At 30.1% G+C, this 22,272-nt stretch overlaps 2 protein-coding genes and 1 long non-coding RNA gene across 3 annotated transcripts in view; 1 reads left to right on the top strand and 2 right to left on the bottom strand.

The window, feature by feature from the left end:
* Positions 1 to 8,987, bottom strand: part of LOC136784022 (synaptic vesicle glycoprotein 2B-like) — a 162,711-nt gene extending 153,724 nt beyond the window's left edge. The window contains exon 1 of the mRNA XM_066744475.1: positions 8,836 to 8,987. The gene's annotated coding sequence lies outside the window, so the exon portion shown is untranslated. The remainder of the gene's footprint in view (positions 1 to 8,835) is intronic.
* A 2,846-nt stretch (positions 8,988 to 11,833) lies between these two features.
* LOC136784076 (uncharacterized) lies at positions 11,834 to 12,850 on the top strand. Its single transcript, XR_010824365.1, has 3 exons — positions 11,834 to 12,126; positions 12,221 to 12,332; positions 12,391 to 12,850. It is a non-coding gene; the product is annotated as an uncharacterized lncRNA (long non-coding RNA).
* A 3,915-nt stretch (positions 12,851 to 16,765) lies between these two features.
* On the bottom strand, positions 16,766 to 17,871 carry LOC136784027 (putative nuclease HARBI1). Its single transcript, XM_066744481.1, has 4 exons — positions 17,853 to 17,871; positions 17,702 to 17,802; positions 17,322 to 17,597; positions 16,766 to 17,266 (listed from the first exon to the last, which is right to left on the bottom strand). Exons 1-4 carry the CDS (start codon positions 17,869 to 17,871, stop codon positions 16,766 to 16,768), a joined length of 897 nt encoding a protein of 298 aa, XP_066600578.1.
* Between the last annotated feature and the right edge of the window lie 4,401 nt (positions 17,872 to 22,272).

The raw sequence follows: 22,272 nt of genomic DNA, 5'->3' as shown, positions 1-22,272 counted from the left end.
TCTGCTCGAGAAAGTGCCATAATGCAATGTTGATGTTGAGAGTAACAGCTAAGAAAATGGTGGAAAAATGAGTTAATTTATAAGAAAATTCTTGAATGCGAAGGGCTTACGGGTGATTTTAGGCTTCCGATTTTAGTATTAGAAACCACAGGTAATGAAAATTATAATAAAATCATGTAGATGTGTAAATATAAAAAGAATTCATGATTGCAATATTCTACATGTGATGAGGCATACAATAAATGTATTTAAGAAATTGAAATCTGTACATCTAAAAAAGAGGAGAGTCTTCTATAGTATTAATTGGTGTATTCCCTATTTTATATTAATGAGAGGAAAATATGAATGTCACTACTTTGCTTGAAAAGAAGCCATAATTCAAAGTTGATATTGTTAGTACTAGTTAAGAAAATGGTAGAAAAAGGGATGATTTTCTAAGCAAATCCTTGAGAATGAAGGACTTGCAGGTTATTTTGGACATAAAATATTAGAAATATAAATCAAATAGTTAATGAAAATTATAATAAAATCATGTAGATGTGTGAATATGAAAAGAATTCATGATTTCAATATTTCATATATTTAATAGAGCATATAGTGTATAAATTTAGGAAACTAAAAACAATATACCTAAAAACCAGAGGTTTCTATTGCATTAACTAGTATATGTTTTACAGTTTATATTAATCAAATGAATATATCAATGGCACAAGTTTACCAGAGAGAGAGAGCCATAATGCAAAGTTGATAGTGAGAATAATACCTAAGAAAAAGGTGGATTTAGAGATATTTTAACTATTATATTCTTAAAAAACGTTATGAAATCCCACAAAAAATAGACTTCGCCTGTAAAATAAAGACGGCAAGTATATAAATTATCCAGCGTAAAGAATATAGTGAAATAATATTTACAATTAAAAAAATTAGTGAAATCCAAATGTTAGGCAAGTATATATTTTTATTATGATAAAAGTTGAAATTTTGAAAATAAATAGTAACACAAAAAAATTACTTGCCGGGCCTGTTGTACGCAATGGCATAAAATAGCCATATTTTGAAATTATGAGAAGCAACGGTTGTATTGTAAGATAGCGACATAGATATAAACATTACGGGCTCGGCAAGTAACTTTTTTGTGTTACTATTTTTTTTGGAAAATTTCAAATTTTGTCATAATAAAAATATACATTTGCCTAACATTTGGATTTCACTAATTTTTTTAATTGTAAATATTATTTCACTATATTCATTACGCTGGATGATTTATGTACTTGCCGTCGTTTTTTTACAGGCGAATTAAATAATACCTTTCTTGCACAACCACAATAATATGTACAATTTTAATAAATGCGACGAAGAAATGAATATCTGACGCACTGTCACACAATCGACTGATGTAATCTTTCCATCTTGTCAAATCGCTCGTAATCTGGGGTGATTTTAAAACATTAGTTTTTCAACTACTAAAGCAATTAAAAAAATCTTCTATACCCTTAATCAGGTTGCCATTTCATATCTTCAATTTTAAGGTTTTTGTATACACGTCTCTCTGGCGGGGCGTGTGTAAAGGGATCTTCCCTCTCACCGAACACCTCCTCACGCAGCCTACAAGCTTTACATTTTACATGATAAAACTATCTATTTTTTCAATTATTTCAATGACTACGTAGATGATGATTATTTTTTGGACTCAAAATGTATAGTAATATTTAGTTTTTCAATACTAACTTAAGTTATAAAATTCTAAGTATTTTTAACAACAATATTAAACTCCAATAACAAATTTTTTTGCTAGCTGCCATAAGAGTCTGCGCATTCAAATGTAAGTATGAATATAAATGTTTAGAAAAACTATGTAGACAATTACTGCAAAATTTCGATAGAAGGCTTATTGCATGTTCAGTAATTGATTAGAATATTTTTCAACATTTTCTTTATATATTTTCAGTTAAGTGTATAAATACCTTAAGAAAAGGAGGATGATTTGTTACACCATGTATATGTTACAAATTAATATCTTTTATACAGATTGGCAATTATCTACAGCCAATCTAAAAGTAGCTTTTAAATATTGTAATTCACAATTTAATCTTAATATAAAGTTTTTAAATGTAATTAATATTTATCAAGTTACTAAATAATATATTTAAACGAAAAGTTTTCATGGATTGTTACGCAACTTAGTAACTATGAAATATTAATACATTGTATAAAAGTTCTGTTGATATAATAATAATGTTAAAAGAGTTCTAATAACTATTGTTTTTCATATTCCCAATAGTTTTGAATTTTTTATACAAGTCTGCCTAGGTTTAGATTCGTTAAATTGATAGTATCTAAAACTTATAAGAGAGCTTGGGCAGATTTTAACAATTGTTAGAATAATGTTCATAAATTCAAATGCATTTATAATTTCTTGATGACAGTTATTGATTCTAAAAGGCACAATTATTATTTTATATAATGAACGAAAAATATTTAAAAACTTCATTGATCTTTGCAAAAAAAAATGTTTGTCGAAATTAGTTTACTGTTACAAATTTTGTCGCATAGTGGGTAGGTTGAAATACGATGATTAACGAGTATCACAATAAAATTGTCGACATACAGAAATTTTTAATATTTCTTTTATTAATTAACGAAAAAAAACTTAACTTCATTACTATTAGCCGTTTAAGTGCTATACATTTTTACATAAATATATTTAAAATAAAATAATAAATTATAGTAATTGTGTTATATTCGTATTAAAATACATTCTAAATATTATATTTCGCACAAATCAAGATATGTGTTCTTTTGCGTGTTGACAAACTTACTGCGCCGAGGGTCACAGTCCTATAACGCTGCGAAACATGTTTCAGAACTATATACCGCAGCACATTGCGCTTCATTATATTCTAATGATTAAATAACTTTACTATTATAAAATGAAAAGAATTAATTCAATAAAAACATTGATTGAATTATAATTAATAGAAATGAATTTTATTTTATATTAACTCGTACACTTATGCCTACGCTTGGCAAATTAAGTATTGTCATCATTCTTCCTAATTAGATTTAGTAGAAACATTTCGATAAACAAAGATATTTACAATTTACTTCAATCTAGAATTTTACAATTTTTTTTATTTGTAAGCATAAAAGGCAGATAGTGAAAAAATGAAAGTAACATTTTAAACATAGTACATAACCTGAATAAATTGGTATTTATTTATTTGTGTTATTTTTTGTATTATTAACTAATTTACCTAAACCTTTAACTACCGATGTATTAATTTTCCAACGTAAATATAAATACGTAGTCTTCCATACTACCATGTAAGACAATGCTGTAATTAAAACTTTACTCTATTATTTATTCAAAAATATTCTATTTCAGGTAATGTATCCCATACCAGATTTATGGAATAACGTAAACACCGATGAATATTTAAGCGGTGGAATAATGCGGAAAGCGAAAAGATAGCGACGGCATTTTAAAAATCAATAAGTTGGATTCAACTGGATCTGTTAAACCACAGCGTCGGTATAGTGCGAGGTTATATTAAAATTTATGAAACATGTTTTTTCCCTTTAGAAATTAAAACAAACCAAGTTGCTGTAAGCTCTTATTTTCCCATTTGGATTAAGCACCAATTATGCTTATGCAAAACGACTACTAGTAACAGAAATGTTCAATGAAAAATTCTAAGTAAATGTTTCTATAACTTTTGCGTAATCTGCACGATACAATTTACCTTTGAACAATTATCTTAGAGCTCCCCTATTTGATTCGATAAATATTTGCAATATTAAGTCTACTGTAGAATTAATGTTCGTATATATGAAAATGGGGGAAAAAAATCCTTTGTAAATTTGTTTGTATTAATATTTATTGAGTTACGTAACGATAGGTTTAGGTTATATACAATCTTATGTAACTCAAAAAATATAATTAATAGGATAAAATTAATTAGAATTTATTATCAACGTCAAAAGGAGTAATTAGTAACAGTGATGGGGCAATAAGACACACCTATGTGCGTTTTGACTTTTTATTACCGCCAAGTTGCTTGTTGACCTGTATCAATTATAAACAAAGATTATATTGATAAAAATCAATAGCAAAACCAGGCGGCAAAAAGACAAAAACAAACAATTATGGGTGTGTTACTTATTATCCCTACCAACACTAATTATCTGATTTGACAGTACTTATTCTCACTTGTATAAGAAAGTCTTCTCCTTTGATGTCTCTTAAAATTGTTAATTTTTGACGAACTCATTAATAATTAATGTTGACTACAATGATCTAACAAATTTCTGTCCTAAACGGATTTTGATGTAACTTATAAAATATTGCTAATATGAAGAGAAAGTTATTAGAAATCTTTTAACATCTATATCATATCAACAAAAATCTTGCAAAATTTTTTAATATTATTGTTATGTTTTGTTTATCCGTATAATAAATCATACAGACATTTGATTTAAATATTTTATTTAGTAACTTAGTAAATATTAAAAATTGTATAAAATTATAAGAAGAGGTTTTAATTACAGACTACAATATCTAAATGTTTCATTTCGATTTGCCATGTATAACCACGTACATTGTAAAGTTATAGATTTTTGAAAGTATTCATATATCCACACATTCAATAGCAAGTTAGAAACACACCTTGTATAATTCCATTATGCTTACGGAAAAGCCGAAAAGATGAAGAAATATAGAAGTTATATTATAAGCGGTTGTAATTTAAAGTTTGGCGATTGTTAACCAGGCACCACCAGAATAGACTGAATGTTGCAGTATTTAATGATGCTTATATACTTATTTTCATAAAATTTTGCATTCCTTTCTGAGAATTCATGCTTTCATATTCTAGTACAATCATGGGACCGGCAGATCAGAAAAAATTAAATTATTTTGAGCTCTTCAGTATTTACGTTTCTTAAAAAAATCTTATTAGCATTGAAGAATTCTTTTAACGGGGATTTCAGTTAATTAGTTTTCATGTATACTACTCATCAAAATTCAGAAGCTCCAAATGGCTGTCTAATTGTTATTACGACGCCTGACTAATAGGATAAATCAAATCATTTAAGTTTCAACCACTGAAAAACTTTTAATTAAGAGCCAGATCCACATTTTTAATTGAAACTTTATCATGAAATTATTCACTTCTACTTACAATTTTCAAGTTATCATGAAATAATCGTTCACCTGGTAGAAGTCAATGAGAATTTTTTATTGGTTCTTTTATGAAAAGAAAGAGTTTTAAGTAACATTCATTATTAGCTGGTATCATATACTATTATTTCGAGAAACTAGATAAGATCAAGACAAATACTAATACTCAAAACCAAATGTACAGTCGGCGTGGTATAAGTATTCATACACCCATTTATTCAAATAATCGCGTCTATTACAGCTTAAATAGAGATTATTATCGTTAAGAGATAAATGAAATAAGTACACAAATTATTTCTTTCCTTCAGTCCATAAGCACTTTACTACTTCTCTTTCCTTCACACAACCTTACTTTATCAAATGTTATAAAATTCTATTACCTCCAGACCACAGTGCACTAAGAAATAAAGACGAGTAAATAAAAAGACTAAGAAAAATAAACTTAAAGAATAGCCTCAATATATAACGTATGTTAAACTGTATGTCTAGTTACATAAAGGGAAACAAACCTACATTGAGAGTTTTTACATGTTCAAAGTATATATATAATTCGTATCTAAAATTTAAGAATTTAGTTTTGAATTTCTATTGCATTTCGTTAACTGGATTTTTGTCAGTTTATTGTGGTAATAATATTGATTTCATTCTACTAGACGTAATACTATTAATTTATTTTCGTAAATTTTTAGGTTTAATATTTTTGTATAATATGTGTCGCGATATTATACAAAAATATTCAATGTAAGATATATCTATATATATATACTTATTTATTTATTTAAATTTATATTGTTATAGAAAGATAAAATGAGAAAAGGTATTTATATATACTGTTGCACCAAATAAAATCGATAAATATATTCAGAATTGGAAAAAAAACTAAGTCAATATTTATGTAATTATATCAATTAGAAGCTTTATGCATCGTGAGTACTATATTACAAATGATCGGACGTTTAATTGTCATGCTTATGGCAGAGAGTAACAAGAGAAAGGTACATTTTGATCAGAGGAGCTACATTCGCTAAGTTCAAAAATGCAGATAGTAATAAATTGAGTAATGATAGTATAACAATACAAATTTGGTGCCTATTGACAATGTTTTTATCACACATATCAGAATTATCTAAACGATAAAAATAATATTTTTAATTAAATTTGAACAAGTGTAATAGTTTAGCTTTACTTAATACGAAATGGAAAGTAACAGTAGTAATATTTCAAAACAGAAATTCTGGCAGAAGAGAAACAACAATTAATTAATAGATTAATTAAACAATATAGGTGGATGTTTTTTCGTTAGTTAAAGAGAGAACAGAAAATGATAGGGTAAAATGAGAAAGGAGGAGGGAGGGAGGGAGGAAGCAGAAGTAAGAAATAGAGGGCTTCACAGAACGTTAACTGAAACAATTTTATATATTTAAAGTTTTTACCCACGTGTTTTCATATATTATACAAGACCCATTTTTAAAAGAAATGAAATTAATAGTGCCTGTTTAAATGAAGACTATAGACTTTTTATGAATGAAAAACATTTACATGAAATTTAAAACAAATATACTTCTCAGAGTCGATGAGAAGCCGAATGGAAAAAAGTGGTTTCAGCAAATAAGATAAAAATTACAATTTTTCCAAAAAATATCATAATTTTCCACAAAATTTTGAAAACTACTATAATTTGAAGATAATCTATCGTGGTTCACGTAATACCAAATTCTGTAGATTCGGAAATTGTAATTATTACAGTGCAGAAGAATAATAATCAGTAAGTACAAAAATGCAAGAATTGCCTCCTTCGCTAGATGTCATTTATTGAACCCCAGTTTGAATAAAAATTCAGTAAATTTAATTATTTAAAGTGTAATACTTATTTTTCTACCAATTTTGCATTGTAAAGTTGAAATATTGTCATCTCTCAATCGAGTGAATTTGGTGCCTTTTCATTATGACAATTCTTACAGTTCTATTATCTCGATAAGACCAATGAATGATACGTGTTTAATTATGATTCTTTCTTATCCTATAAGTAATAATTCGATAGTCATTTTGTTCTCACATACACATTTATCCATATAGATGCCCATAGACCTACGAAGTTACAATTTATTAAAATATAGTTTATAATATCATCATAGCACGTTTTTCCGTTACCTTGCATTATAAATTATTTTTTACCTGTCGTCGAGTATTATTTATAAACGATAATATGTAGAACCAAATATAAAATACTATTTAGTCTTAAATTTACCGTTCACAGAGAAAAAATTCAATGTGGCCTTCGAAACTTCTAAAGAATTATGTTCAATACTTTCTAACGACACCATTTTGGTAGCATTAGTAAATATTAAAACTTCCTTGAAGACTTATTTTTATATAAAATATTAATAATGATATTTTGGTTATTAGAATGAAGGAACTTGATAGAACATTCTACGTTACTTTAATATATTTCTTCATATTGGAGACTATTGTAACAAAATTTTTTCATATAATGACAGAATTATAAAGTAAACAAAATAAATATTGTAAATATAATAAAATTGAAGTATTAACGGTAATAATGTGTAAATAAGGCTGCAGTTCCTGCATTCGTAAATTTTAACTTACAGCAAAAGATGCAACCTATTGGCAGGTTGTCGAAAACAAGAAGGAAAAAGAAATAGATAACTACCCCTTTAGCTAAACAGATAAAACGAACGAGATATTATGATATTTAAAAGCGGTTAGAACCGGTTATATCCTGTAGATACTAATAATAATGAAGCGGCAATGACGCAAAACAGTAAGGCGTACATGATCCTTAGGTCACTTCGACCAGTTTTCTTTTAAGTTGTTCTAGGTGTGCATCGGAATCTGCGATTATAATTAATATAATATAAAATAAATGAAAGTAAATCTCAGAGCTTTGTTAAGAACTTCCATTGAAATGTGTAGCTTACGTGTATGAATAATATTATTTTGATAAAGTAAAATTAGAAAAAGCAATGTGTTACATTAGGGGATTGCAGTTCACATAGTACAATAAAGGGTGCTTCGGATCACGCGACAGGAAACTCATTAGCGAATGACAAAACACCAAAAATGACATTGGATAGGAGTAGGGAGAATAGAATTAGTGGTGCATTCAGGCGGTTGCCTTCTGTCAACGTTATTGGCCTTCTGGAGACTCTTATCACTAAGTTTAAATTGTGTCAGTACTGTCGGTGCTTGTTCTCGAAATAAAGGCACACGTGCTTAACTATTATCACTGGCGCTTGCAGGTTCTCCATCTTTATCAATATACCAATATAATCTTCACCCGAAAAAATTATGGCCAATCATGAAACGATATCACAAGTCAAAGCATTAGTTTTCACTATGAAGTGTAATGTACTTATATACGTATTTGCAAACACATGTCATTTCAAATTAAGACAAATCATTTTAAAAAATATTAAATTAACTAAATACGCTCTGGAAAAGAAGGGCGATGAGATAAATTAGAGGGCAACAAGTGGAGCGGGGCAATACAAAGAATTGAATACGGGCGGTAAAGGATATAGAATTAACAATGAAAGAATAAAAATAAAGAATGACTTATAGGAAAGTTACATGATGAGATATGAACGATGAAAGGAAAGGGGCAGCAGAGACAGAAAAAAAAGCGTGCAACTTACTGTGTAAAGAATGCCAATACTCGAAAGAGTTGCCCGAATGGGGAACAACCAAAGTACGACGAGAAAGCATAAAGCTTATATACGGGGAAGCTGGAACGTAGATTGTACCCCCTCCAGTTAAGAAACAAGCCAAACGAGCCAGTAAGAGAACGCGTTTTCTTGAAGACCTCTATAGCAAGGCTAATCGAGACAGCTGCCACTCCCCTCGTCCCCCTCTCCCATATCCCCCACCTCATGCTACCCCTCCTATTCTATTTTATCATTTTTTGTTTAGTTTATTGTAACTGCGCATTGTAATGTGCAAGCACAATATAATGACGTTTAATTCCTGCAGCAAATCATATGATATATTTTAAATAATAATTAAACAGTCGAAGATAACGATAAAGCCACGTTTGACTTTGAATGATTGTTACAATTAAGAGAGGAAAAGAAAAAAACATACTTTTAAAAAGTTTTATTATGTAAATATTCTCAACTAATACTAATTTAAGGTCTTAATCACATTCTGATAACGAAAATCATTTAGAAAATCTAAATTCGAAATAAATGCTCGTTAAATAGGTAAAGATTGAATATTTAGTTAATTATAATCATGTCTTGATTAACGTTTGGTACGAAATTATTATTAAAAATGCACTATCAATAATCAATATAGTGTAATGATTGTTATTAATATTGTGTGCATTTTTAATATACTCTTTATTGACACAAATACGCGTACAAAGTAAAACTGATTTATTTAATGGTACTTACGTAAATATCTTCTTTTTAATAATTTGTCATTTTTGGGGTTTTGTTTCTTATAAATACGACGTACTGACAACGATTCAATTGATCAGAGATTACACGAAGTGAGTGATTATTTACGAATAACGAATTAGGTAATTCGTTACATTATTTACTAATTTATTCTTTAACCCTTATAGTGCACTCAAGGTCACAGTGGCCTTTAAATTATATTCAAAATAGCGTATAATGATCAACTTCTAAAACGTTTCCTGGTGACAAAAATATATTATTTTAAAATCTCTCTTAACATTCTTAAAGTTTAATAGATTTCGTATAAAAACTAGCAAACAAAACGCTTTACCGCAGAAAAAAATAGCTGTGAACTTATAGTGTTAATTTGATTGAATTAATGCTTAAAGATAAACTAAGAAGATGTGCACTGTAATCGTTAAATATTGTGTAGTCATATTAAATTTGATTACAAATTAAATGTACCATATGCAAAAAGCGCTTTCATATGAATTCATTTTTCATTACCGGGTTATATTAGGAAAACATATAGTTGAGTTATGTTGGATGTCCCAGGAAAATATTCCAATATATATATATATATTTATATTTATATTTATGTATATATAAAGCCTGAAAAAATCATTCGAATTAAAGTTGTTTGATTTTTAAAGAGACATGAAACAGAAGTATAACTTAACCTTGAAACGTATTTTTAAGATCACAAACAGGTAATTTAGCATCTTTCTAATTGAACTATATTATTCTGTTATATATATATATATATATATACACATATATTCTTTTGAACCTTATCTTAATAGTTTTTTAAAACATTACATGAATCTATCATTTCATCCACTGTTTTACCAGCTATTTGGATTTGAAATTATAAGTAGATAAGTGAATATACGCGTGTTTGCGCAGCGGCCGCGTATATTACTTCAACCAAACTGAAACATATATATACGGCCGTTTTAAGAATAATAGTCGTAACTGATATTTTCGATATATTGAATTAATGAAACATTTAAAACCCATAGCATACCTCCATGTATTATTCAAAGAATTAATTAATAGGGCTAGGTGCCACGTTAGAATTTCAGAAACACATAGTTAAGATAAAACTATAGATAAAAAAAATTTTAAATAAAAAATTTGCATCAAAACAACTTCTATTCTTAACAGAGCAGTATATGCATATTCAGATCAAAATATCTAGTATACGGCTGATTGTAATGAATATTTAATTTTTTTTTATTTACAAAGTATTGCATGTATCGGTACAAAACCTCTTTTATATGAAATATAATCTATTAACACTTTCTCATTCGGTAACGCTTACTTAGTAGCACTGTTTTCTTTTTCAATAATATCTACAAACTGTATTTAATCACACGTGATTTTTCATAAAAACTAGTTAAACTTAATATAGTATAATAATCTTTTTGTTTTAAATTTATACATTTTAAAATACTTGTATGTAAATATGATTAGTTGATATTAATGAAAAAAAGAAAATAATAACACTAAGTTGGTGTAATTAAACGCGAAAGTGTTAATAAATGGAAAACAATGTTTTTCAACCTATGAAAATGTATAATTAATTAATAAAAATTAAATCTACAGAAAAAACGTATTGGTGAGGTAGATGATTGGAGTGTTTTTTAGGTTATTTAAAAATAAAAATTAAGAAATTTTGTGTAATTTATAAGAGTTTATTGCATTTAAGGAAAACTGGAGATTCTTTGGCAATCACCAAAACACATATCCTACCAGAAACTGCTAAAACCTATCTTTCTAAAAGAATACTTCATCCTATCAAATTAAATCTTACTAAAACAAGACTATTAAACATTATTATATTACATAGGGTGTGTATATAATTTAAGCGCGTTTACTTGAGAAAAGTAGAGAGGAGAAAATATTTTAAAATGAACACTTTAATAAAATATTTCCCTAGCTGCCTTAGCTTTGGAATAATCATTCATTTAAATTCATTAATGAGCACGTCTAAGATTGATCGATGATAGATGAGGGAATTCGATTAGGTGACATTTAGAATTGGATACGAATCATTTAATTGTAATTACTTCGAGTATTTGGTAGTACGGGCGGATTGCAGTATATAGCAGACTAACGGCTTGGCTAGAAAACAAATGAAGCGCTATTATATGTAAGCAATACTATAAATAAATTATAAGATTATAAAATTGGAGCTTGACAAATTTAGAATTATTATTCACTAATTATATACGCATACTTAAAATTAAGAAGGTATTCTTATTTGTATCGTTACAAAATCTAAATTTTATTTTTCTAATTTTTATAATGTAAAAATATTGTTGAAAATGCTCTCTCTCTCTCTCTCTCTCTCTCTCTCTCTCTCTCTTACTAAAGGTATATTGAGCATATCCAAAATATCGATGACATAGGTCAGGGCATGGAATTTTCTGCACATTTTTCGTGAGCAATGCTTAAATACCATACACTACTGTGGTACTCGTGTCTCATCGTAAAGCGAACGGTAGAGAATGACCTCAAATTCAGGTAAGGCTGAACGAAAAGGTAATAAAAGTTATACCTCAAAAGGAGCTTTTTATATTTGATATAATTCACTTTATACAATGTTCTTTTTAAACAGCAAACAAATGGTTTAAAACATTAGACAGATTCCAACAGCACCTAAGAGCTATTATTAGCGAAGTATTATTTTTTAGGGTAGTATCCCCAATAGGCCTACTTCACTAAAAATGGTGAGAATATATAGAGATATTTTTTTCTAAAATAAAAATCAATACTGACTTTTTTCAGTCTTTCGTCGCCTTCGGACAACCTAATAAAAGATGAAATACATCATTTGTGGAATAATTTTTCCTTATTAATGTGGATAAATATAGATTAATATATCTTCGATGAATACAGGAATATCCATGATCCTAGACACAATGGTTTTATCACTTAAGTATATCTTAAAGCACCTTCCACAAATATGGAACCATCAAACGCATTCACTGCTTTTATTATACACATTTCTATAAATTTTCTTTCAATATATGACTTCGAAAATATTGTAACTAATTGCGTAATTCTATAATAAGTTATACGACCTTTCTTAGTTAATTCCGGATTGTTGCCCAAAATTGATTTATCAGCACTACACCCTTTGAAAACTGTTATTAATGTTTCTATTAAAATTATGCTTTTCTTCTTCGGTATGAATTAAATAGTCGAAAATATACTTAATTCAATAATGTTTTTCAACACTAATTGTACCAACTACTACCGTCATATAGTCACATAAGGGGAACATAATTTATCGCCAAGTAACACAATAAAAATCGAATTTCTCTCATTTTCATTTCGCCTGCCGATACACCTGTTCAAATCCTGATTTTTCTGTCATTGTAATGATATGTAACCTAGAAAAATATAGTCTTCGTCTATAAAAACAAGGTGGCAAGTACAAAGAAATACTAGAGAAAGTAGTATCCTAGCATAACTTAATATTACTAAATCATTACTCCTTTACTAAAATTAGCAAATAATTTTAAAGTCATTTTTATAAAAGAAAGCATACGAAACATGCAAGAATGACAAAAATTCTTAAATTTAAAATGTATTAAAATCAATCCTACAAAAAACAAGCTTCGCTTATAAAAAAAACGGCAAACACATCAATCGTTTAGCGTAAATAATATAGTAAAATAAAATATTCTAATTAAAAAAAGAAGTAAAATCCAAATGTTAACGGGATCCATCAAGCCCTCTGTAGCCAACATTACCGAACGAAAAACGAGGGAGAATTGTCCAGCGTTATTTTTCCACCGATTTTGATGATTTTAAGCTTGTTGGAACCGTTAAAATTCGCACCTTGTCATGAAAAAGCCTTATTTTCCAAAAAATGAAAAAAAAATAAACTTGTTTAAAAATTCGCATTAATAATATTTAAACGCAAAACAAATTGAAAAATCGGACTTCTTTATGACGAGGTGCCAGACCTAACGATTGCAACAAGCCCAAAAATATTAAAATCGTTCGAAAAATAACGCTGGACAATTCTCCTTCGTTTATCGTTCCGTAATGTAGGCTACAGATGCTTGAGGGATCCTGTTAAGTATATATTTTACCGTGGAAAAAGATATAATTTCGAAGAAAAAATAGTAACACAAACCAGTTACATGCCGGGAGCCCGTTCTATGCAATGGTATTAAATAGTCACATTCTTAAATTAGGAGAAGCAACGTTTATATGTATATATTGGGAACTGACATTGTAACGTCTCGCGTTAGGAAGTATAAAAGCGCGAAGTTTTCGGAATTCAACCGTTTCGGGCACTATGCGTTCACCTAGTTAACCCGGGGTCGGTAGCGATTCGGGAGATGATATTGGAACTTACCTTTGAAGATGCTGGACAAAATCGTCTGTAGCGCAGCAACGGGACGTATCCTAGGCTCGTAATGATCGATTTGGTTGAGAAGGGTAGCGAATGAAGTGATGGAAGCACTGATTTTATGGTTTAGACAGAATTTATATAATACGGATGATAGCGAATACAAATATATATCAAGAATTTAGCAAAAGTACAGACAGTAGTAATAATAGTTAAAGCAAAAGAAATAATGTCCGAATTCGAATCTGTCCGGGGTTTTTATACCCCGGGAGGGCGAGGCACAAACATTTTTTGGGAGTGTGGTGGGGGAGCACGGGGAAGATGAGAATAGGGAGAATATGCATGGTTAGTCTACCCCCACCATGGCTGGCCCGAAAGTTTGCACCCCACCTAAATTGAACTTACAATCTAGAGGCGTCAGGGCCCTTCTACTCACGCTATGAGTTTGCGCTTCGTCGGGGGCTTGGTTCCCGATGCCGGGAGTCTAGTTCCTCGTCGAAGGTGGGTACGTACCACCCCGAGCTAGATGAAGATCCCCCGAACACGCAAACCGCACAGGCGGTATCCTGGTCCATGATCCTGGTGTGGCAGCGCACACATTCGGGTATGATCCTGAAGTTGGGATCATGAATGGCGCACCCGGTGCATGGTCCGCCGTTTTTGAAAGTGGCCAGGCACTTGGTGCAACGCTCTAACACCTTATATATGAGCCCCTGGCACGAGAAGCAACGAGCGTCCATGCGCCAGGTCTCTCTGGTTATCTCCACCACCTCGTCCATTGAGTAGTGCCTCTTGTGTGCCCGGGACATCAGATGGTAGCAATCAGCGCACAACATCCCGGGGTGTGTTTTGTTGGTGCGATGGGCTATCCTTATCCCCTGTACGAAGTACAGGGGATGACTACCCCTAATGCAGCGTGTTTCCACGAAGGGGAACATTCTGCCTGAAAAGTAGAAAAGATGGTAAGGAAGGAGTAGCGTGGGTAGTAGAGGAAAGTGACAAGCGGTAAGCGGAGAGTGCACAGAGAGATGGCGCTGCAAGCTATAAATGTAGGTACTTATCCTATAGTAGATGAGTAGAGGAGGAAGTTCCGAGCTATGTCTCCAGGTGCCGCCTCAGTGGTTTGAGCTGAGACGTTACAACATGGGAGAAGAGTGGGGGAAAATATGGCGGAAAGAAGCATGCTTTACAAAGCTATACCGCACGCAAAGGTCAGCGCCAACTGGTGGTGAATTCAGAACTGAATTAGAAAGGAAAACATTGAAAAAATTTTTCACAGAAATTAATATTTAGTGTGTCGAACATATTACAAAAGTAATTCCATTAATGGTGACCTAATAATTATATTTATTCTATTCTTTCTAACTTGCACTATCTCTTTTTCTCTAATGTTTTCCTTTTTAAGCGGCCATTTTTATCACGATTCAATGCGCCACCTAGTGAGTGTTGCGATGGCGAATATAACGTGTGCACTGATCGGAAGGTTTCACAGAACTGAACTTGTTGTGGTTAAAAAAAACAATGAATTGAGAAGGTCAATGTTAATTTTCTCACAGATGGCAATGATATATATCATGTGTTTTTATTTTAAATCATTTGAGACTCAACATCCGTATTTGAAAAGAATCGTGAGCTCTATAATTTTTTATAAAATTGCATGTTATATGATTTTATTGTGGTAATTTATAACAGCAATTTTTGCATTGATGTAGATTATATTTATTCGCAATCTAAAGTTAGTGGTGTTCATTACATTGATGATAGTGTCGACGATAACATTACAAACCCTTTAAACTGCAAAATACTGAGGTCCCCTGAACAGTGTGATGAGAACGAAGAATCATATGCAAGTGATGTCAATCACTTTGAAGAGATTAATGCTGAAGTCATTAATAATTCAAAATATTCCTTAGAAGAAGATATTAATCACACAAAAGTACCTATTGAAACAGAGAAACTATTGCAAGAATTTTGTCCTCAAATATATAATAAAAAAGTGCAAAATGGTGAACAAGTTTTAAAAACAATAAAAATTGCAGAATCTATTGTCCAGCAACATCAACTACGTAAATATAAATTAAAAACAGCGAAAGCTGAATCACAAGTGATGATTGTTAAACTTTTAAAAGAAGAAGATGAATAATAAAGTAACCACATAAAGAATGACGATTAAATTATTTCTGTTATTTATTAATATTAACGTTCTGATACATTTTATAAATTTTATATAAAAGGCTTTTAGATTAAAATAACACAATATATATTAAGGTATTATATATGTAAATTGAAACATATATAAGCATTTATAATTGAATTTGAAAGATTTTACCCTTTTATCTTTGATAGGATTAAATCAAAAAATTGAAACAGTTTTTGAAGTGAATATTGTTTAATTAGAAGCTAAAGGTGATACCTATAATTAAATATCAAAGAGCTTCACTGCTTACAGCTGTATAAAAGTAGGAATTTCTTAAGATACATTAGCGAAACGTGTCATAGAAATTTTGGTGGTTAATTCTAGGAAAGAGCTTTACTATCATGATTCAAGAATTGAAATCTTCTACTTCTGGGTAATATAAGTGGAGGAGAATGTTTCAAAAGTAAATTAAACGCTAGTTGTTCGTAGTTTGTATGCAGTCTTTGAATTTGTAAATTGCTGAGCCTTAGATTGTCTCAAGTGTCTTATGAATTAAAAGCTAGTTAGATGTTAGAAATTATAATATTTTTTATATAAAACTTATACAAAGATTTGATATTATATATATTTTTTGCATTCGCAATAGAGAAATAAATATTTTAACTAAAATGAGTATTTATAAAATTATTTCTATACTGTAATCCACTTAATATATCTGTACCATCTTCTTCCATTTCATAGATTTCGTTCACATCGTCATCTCCTAAGTTAATATCATTTTCAGATTCATCAAGTTCATTTTGATTGCAATTTAAACCTATATTATATAATACTGCACATGCAGCTATTGTTACTACAGAAGTACAGGATTGCAAGCATGGAAATCTTTTTTCAAAAACACCAAACATTCTTTCAACTGTGTTTCTTGTTGATATATGAGCACTATTGTAGTTTTCCTCTGCTTCAGTGGTAGGGCTTAAGACGGGTGTTAATAAGTAAGTATGGCTTCCATATGCACTGTCACCTAATAAAGTTCCTTCTAACTTATTTCTTTCGAACCTTGCACGTACGGAACTTCGATCAAAAATGAGTGCGTCATGTGCTGATCCTAGATGGCGTATAACTATATCCATAATATTTAGATTGGAGCCACAAACAGCCTGTTAAAATATGTTACAGAAATTAATTGATTAATGCTCAAAAATGAATACTTACTTGAATGTTCAAGGAAAACCATCCTTTTCGATTTCTAAATGCTTCACCATAAACGCTTCCAGGATTCTTAATTTTAATATGTGTATAATCTATTGTGCCTATTACATTTGGAAAGTTAGCTATTTGATAGAACTGCTCATAGTTTTTGTTACAGTCTTCAGCAGTTCTAGGGAAATAAATAAAATCGCCTAGCTTTTCAGCGAAAATTCTTGAAATTTGCTTAACTATTCTACAAACTGCTGGTTGGCTTAAATTTCTTAAATCTCCACTGATATTCTTATAGAGTAATTATGTAATGTCAATTATTTTTTAAAATGATAATTAATTATTAAATAATTAAGGAAATTAACATTATGTTAATTTTATAATTATGAACCTACTTGGAAACAATTTGACCCATAATACCGTAAGGTGATTAATAGCTTCTCCAGATTAGTTAGAGGAAGACCTCGCTTGTTTAAATTTTCTCCAATTTTATTGTCTATAATCAGCAACAGAGTATGTAGCACACATTCTTTTGTGAACCTATACCTTTTCTTAAATGCTGCATTGTTGAAGTGTTGAAAAGAATCTCTATGATCACGTATATACCTGCGTTTTATCCTAATTGATGTCATTTAAATTTCTTCTTCTGTTGAAATTGAAGTGCTGCTACAGTTCATTATAATTAAATTACCTTTTACGAGAAAACAAGAAATATATTAAGTAATATTACTTGTAATACTAATAAAACAATTAATAAGTTAACAAAACATTTTCAAGCCTTTACTATTTCATACATATTTTGATATCTTATATATTTTATTAGGCAAATAAAACAGTTATAATAATAATCATATATCATTAAAATAAAAAAAGGAATCAATAAATTATATTTAATTCTGTTTTTATTCAATAATTACTACAAATAAAAGTTAACAATTTTTATTTCACATAATAGTCGACGTTAAGCTAAAGATCATTTAGATTCTTTTATGGAGAATTTATAGTTTAGCTTCTAACCTTTGTAAATATATATAATAAAAATCATTGCAACAAAATCAAGTTAACTATCAAATAATACACATTTAGGCACAGCTTATATCAGCTTTTACAACATAAATATAACCTATACAGGGTTTTTCTCTAACAGCGGAACAGGAGATTTCGTGTTATTTGACTATAGTAAATTTTACTATAGTCAAATTACTGTTTTCCATTTAGTTTAAATATTAAACGTAGTAACCAAGATTAATTGAGTAAAATGACATTTATAATGAATAATAAAAGCAGTTAAAATAAAATAACCATTAAATTGTAACTATCTACGCTTTTATTAATTATAATAATGTATAGTAAGTGCTTCATTGCTATAGTTAAATAATATAATCCTATGTTCCGCTGTTAGAGAAAAATCCTGTATGTAACTGAACTGTCACTTTTCCATGTCTATAGTACGTTCTTAAATTGGCTACAAATGTCTTTAATTTTTTCACTCCAGCGGCCTCGACTCGAGGCTACCTCAACTCGAAAGTTGTCGCTCGAGTTTATTCGAGTCGAGGTGGAAGAACGACTATGAATACGACCGTCATTCTCAATACAAAATTGTCTAACTCAAATCGCACGTCCGTTCAGTTCCGAATCACAAGAAAGAGAGATGGCGCCCAATTTGGCGCGCTCGAGGCATCCGCTTCATTCTCTCGTAGTCGATATATGCTTCGATTAATTATCGATATATCTATGTCTAGTGTAGCGCTATCTCGCTTCAAATAATGTAACCATAAGTATATCTTACAATATATAGTAAGCAAATATTTAGACTATGAGTAGTAGAGAGAAGACGAATGTTCTTAAGGGGAATCTATATATCGACATTACAGAGCGAAATTTGCGCCAAACGAAAGAGTCTCATTTCTTAACCGATTTTAACGTTTATGCACCTTTTTGAAAACGCCAGAAGATTATCTAGCGATCTTATTTGGCAGATTTTTTAAATTTCACTTTTTTTTTTAGTTTTTCATTTTTTTTTTAAATCTGCCAACGAAGATCGCAAGATAATCTTCTGGCGTTTTCAAAAAGGTGTATAAACGTGAAAATCGGTTAAGAAATGAGGCCGTTTCGTTTGGCGCAAATTTCGCTCTGTAATGTCGATATACAGATTCCCCTTAACACAGTGAAATAGTTAATACGTTTGTCCTTGTTTAATATACTGATGTACGGTCGAGTCGGTAAAACAGATTCGATGCTGTCTTTCGTTTAGCTGAATTGGTTTTAGCTAAAAATCTTCGACAATTTTAGTATTATCAGCTTGTTTTTGACTTTAAATTACTCATTACACTCTCGCCCATAGTCGTAAAGACTTACATTTTCAATAAATATAGTGATTTGCTTTACAGGGTAAAATTTAATTCTTGTTTTTTTTATTTTTCATATCTTTGGAAAATGGGCTTCTTACCATTATAGAATGGATCTCAACGAATAAGTTTTCCTTACAAAAATGTGAAAATTTCTAAAATTTTCGAAGATAATTGAAAGTTAAAATATCCGACCTGGGTCGGTGACACTTTACACCTTGCGAAAAGGATGTTTACTAGGCGATGTTGGCAGAACTAAGAGCATGAGACATTTTATTCAAGATGTGATCCCACAAACTACCACGGTATGTATACATATACACACTATACACTGCACAGTACACAGCAGTGACATACATATATATATAAGTATGTATGTGTATATGTGTTACGAGTAGTTAAATTAATGCAGGTGTAATACAAAATTACAAATTGTTGACATTCTCATAACTATAAGCTTCTAGATATTTTGTCATAATATTTGTTAAATATTGGCCTTATATTCCACAGAACTTTACTGCAAGCTGAGGTGCAAGCCCTTCATTTGTCAAAATGTGGCATTAAATTTCTTGCTTTTTTGATACTTTTATTACCTCCAGGTCTCAAGATCACCAATAAGTTCTGGCATATCCTGTGCCAAACCCAGATCCTTTTTATCTTTCTCTGGACATATTGAATCAAGAAATATCACAGAGAATATCGTTGAAGCCTCTTCTTCTTAGATATTCTGCTGTCACACTTAATTTTGTATCTTTATCCAATGTACACCAGTCATTTCTGCAGGATACTAGGGAAATCCATTTTGATAACTCTGAGTTTTTACGTTTGTTACACAAATTTATGGCCAAAAATTTGTTTTTCAACTTTCCTTATATGAATCAATGTGTTTTACTAAAATGAGGTGAAATTAAAAATTTTAACCTGAGAACATAAAATTCCACAAAGTACCACAAGATTTTAAATTTTAATATTTTTAATAATACAGTATTACTTATCTGATTCTCTTGCTGACTCCTTCATGTTTATTCCCTTATTTTACTTAATTATCCGCAATTTTACTTATTCAACCTGAAATTAAAATCCAACAAAGTACCACAAAATATTAAATTTTAATATATTTAACATTACAGTTTTGCTAATCTGATTCTCTTGCTGACTCCTTCATGTGTTTATTCCCTTAGTTTATTTAATAATCTACAGTTTTAATTACATCACACTATTTTCTTTATAACAGAGTAATTTTTATTTTAACGTTTTTCACAGTTCGATCGAAATCGATCGAAATTTAGGGTTATGCCGATATAAAGTAATGCTCACGTTTCATCATGTAAACAATGTAAACTATATTTACAGTTACGTCAACTTACGTTTGATAAACTTTTTTGGATATAGCGGTTAGCTTCAGACCGAGACATACACTCTAAGTTAAAAAGCATAGTTTTCTGACACTTGCCCTACTCCTATAAAAGTTTAATAACTATTGCTAGAAAGTACGGAAAAAATGATATAAAATGAAAAAAAATCATTCAATTACGACCTTCGGTTATGTAGAAATTCATTTTTCAATTAAGAATGATTCAATATCTCCAGCGCGCCTCCCTCCACTGTTCACGCGCTACCCCCACCACCGCGCTACGTAGCGAGGAGATCGATACCACCGAGCGCGTGATTTCTAACAGATTCTTCGTTGCAAACAAGAAAAATTGAACGAAAGATTAAGAAAAAAATTTAGGTGATAGGGTGATATGTGCACTACTACTGTGCCAAATTTCAGGTCGAAAGGTCAAATACTTTCGACGTAGTGCCGCGTGAAGTAAAACTTGATGATCTCAGCTTCTACTGCTCCAATCGCCATTATTTTTTTTTAAATTCATGGTTTTTTATAAACATTACAATGCATTTTATTGCAATTGTTAAAATCCAATAGTTGCTGAAATACGGACGATAGCAACGGGTTTTATCAATTAAAAAATGCTTTGTTTATTATTGAAAAATATGCTCTTTACACCATTTGTTAATAACGCTAATACCAATTTTTAGCAATTAGTTTCATTAATTTATGACCGCCAAGAAAAAATTGGCAGCTACTTAAAGTTTTGACATTAATAATTTTGCAATAGGCCACCATTTTTAGATATCGAAAAATGGCTTTTATAGCAAATTCTATTAACTAAAAGACACCTTCTAGTGAACTTTCAGTAGCAATCAAGCATTTGTTATATGGTTTTTCACTACTTAAACTTTTCGCCACTTCCTGTACTTCATTAATGATTTTATAAATAAACAAAACAAATTGATTTTTTAAACCCCGCCTATCTTATTGAAAATTTAATTACGAACAAGTTTTATTTGACACATTTTTTGATACGATTAATAATAAGCGAGTTATTTAAGTTAAACCAGAAAGAAACGCATTTTTTGAATTAATAGTAACCTTCCCGACCTTCTTCGTATTCGAGACTTTAGGAGCTCTTTAAGGACGTTATAAGCTATACATAAAAAAATTAAAATTCTCTATGGCACGAAGTGGAAATTCAAGTGCTATTTCTCCCCGACTACACACAAATTTTCAATATATCTGGAGACACAAAAATTTAAAAGATTCTGTTACAATAGAG

Source organism: Prorops nasuta, unplaced genomic scaffold (genome assembly GCF_024137725.1).
Source record: "Prorops nasuta isolate Cenicafe-Biocafe unplaced genomic scaffold, Cenicafe_Pnas_1.2 PNAS00045, whole genome shotgun sequence".
Lineage (NCBI taxonomy): Eukaryota > Metazoa > Arthropoda > Insecta > Hymenoptera > Bethylidae > Prorops > Prorops nasuta.
This window is presented reverse-complemented; position numbering and strand designations above follow the sequence as displayed.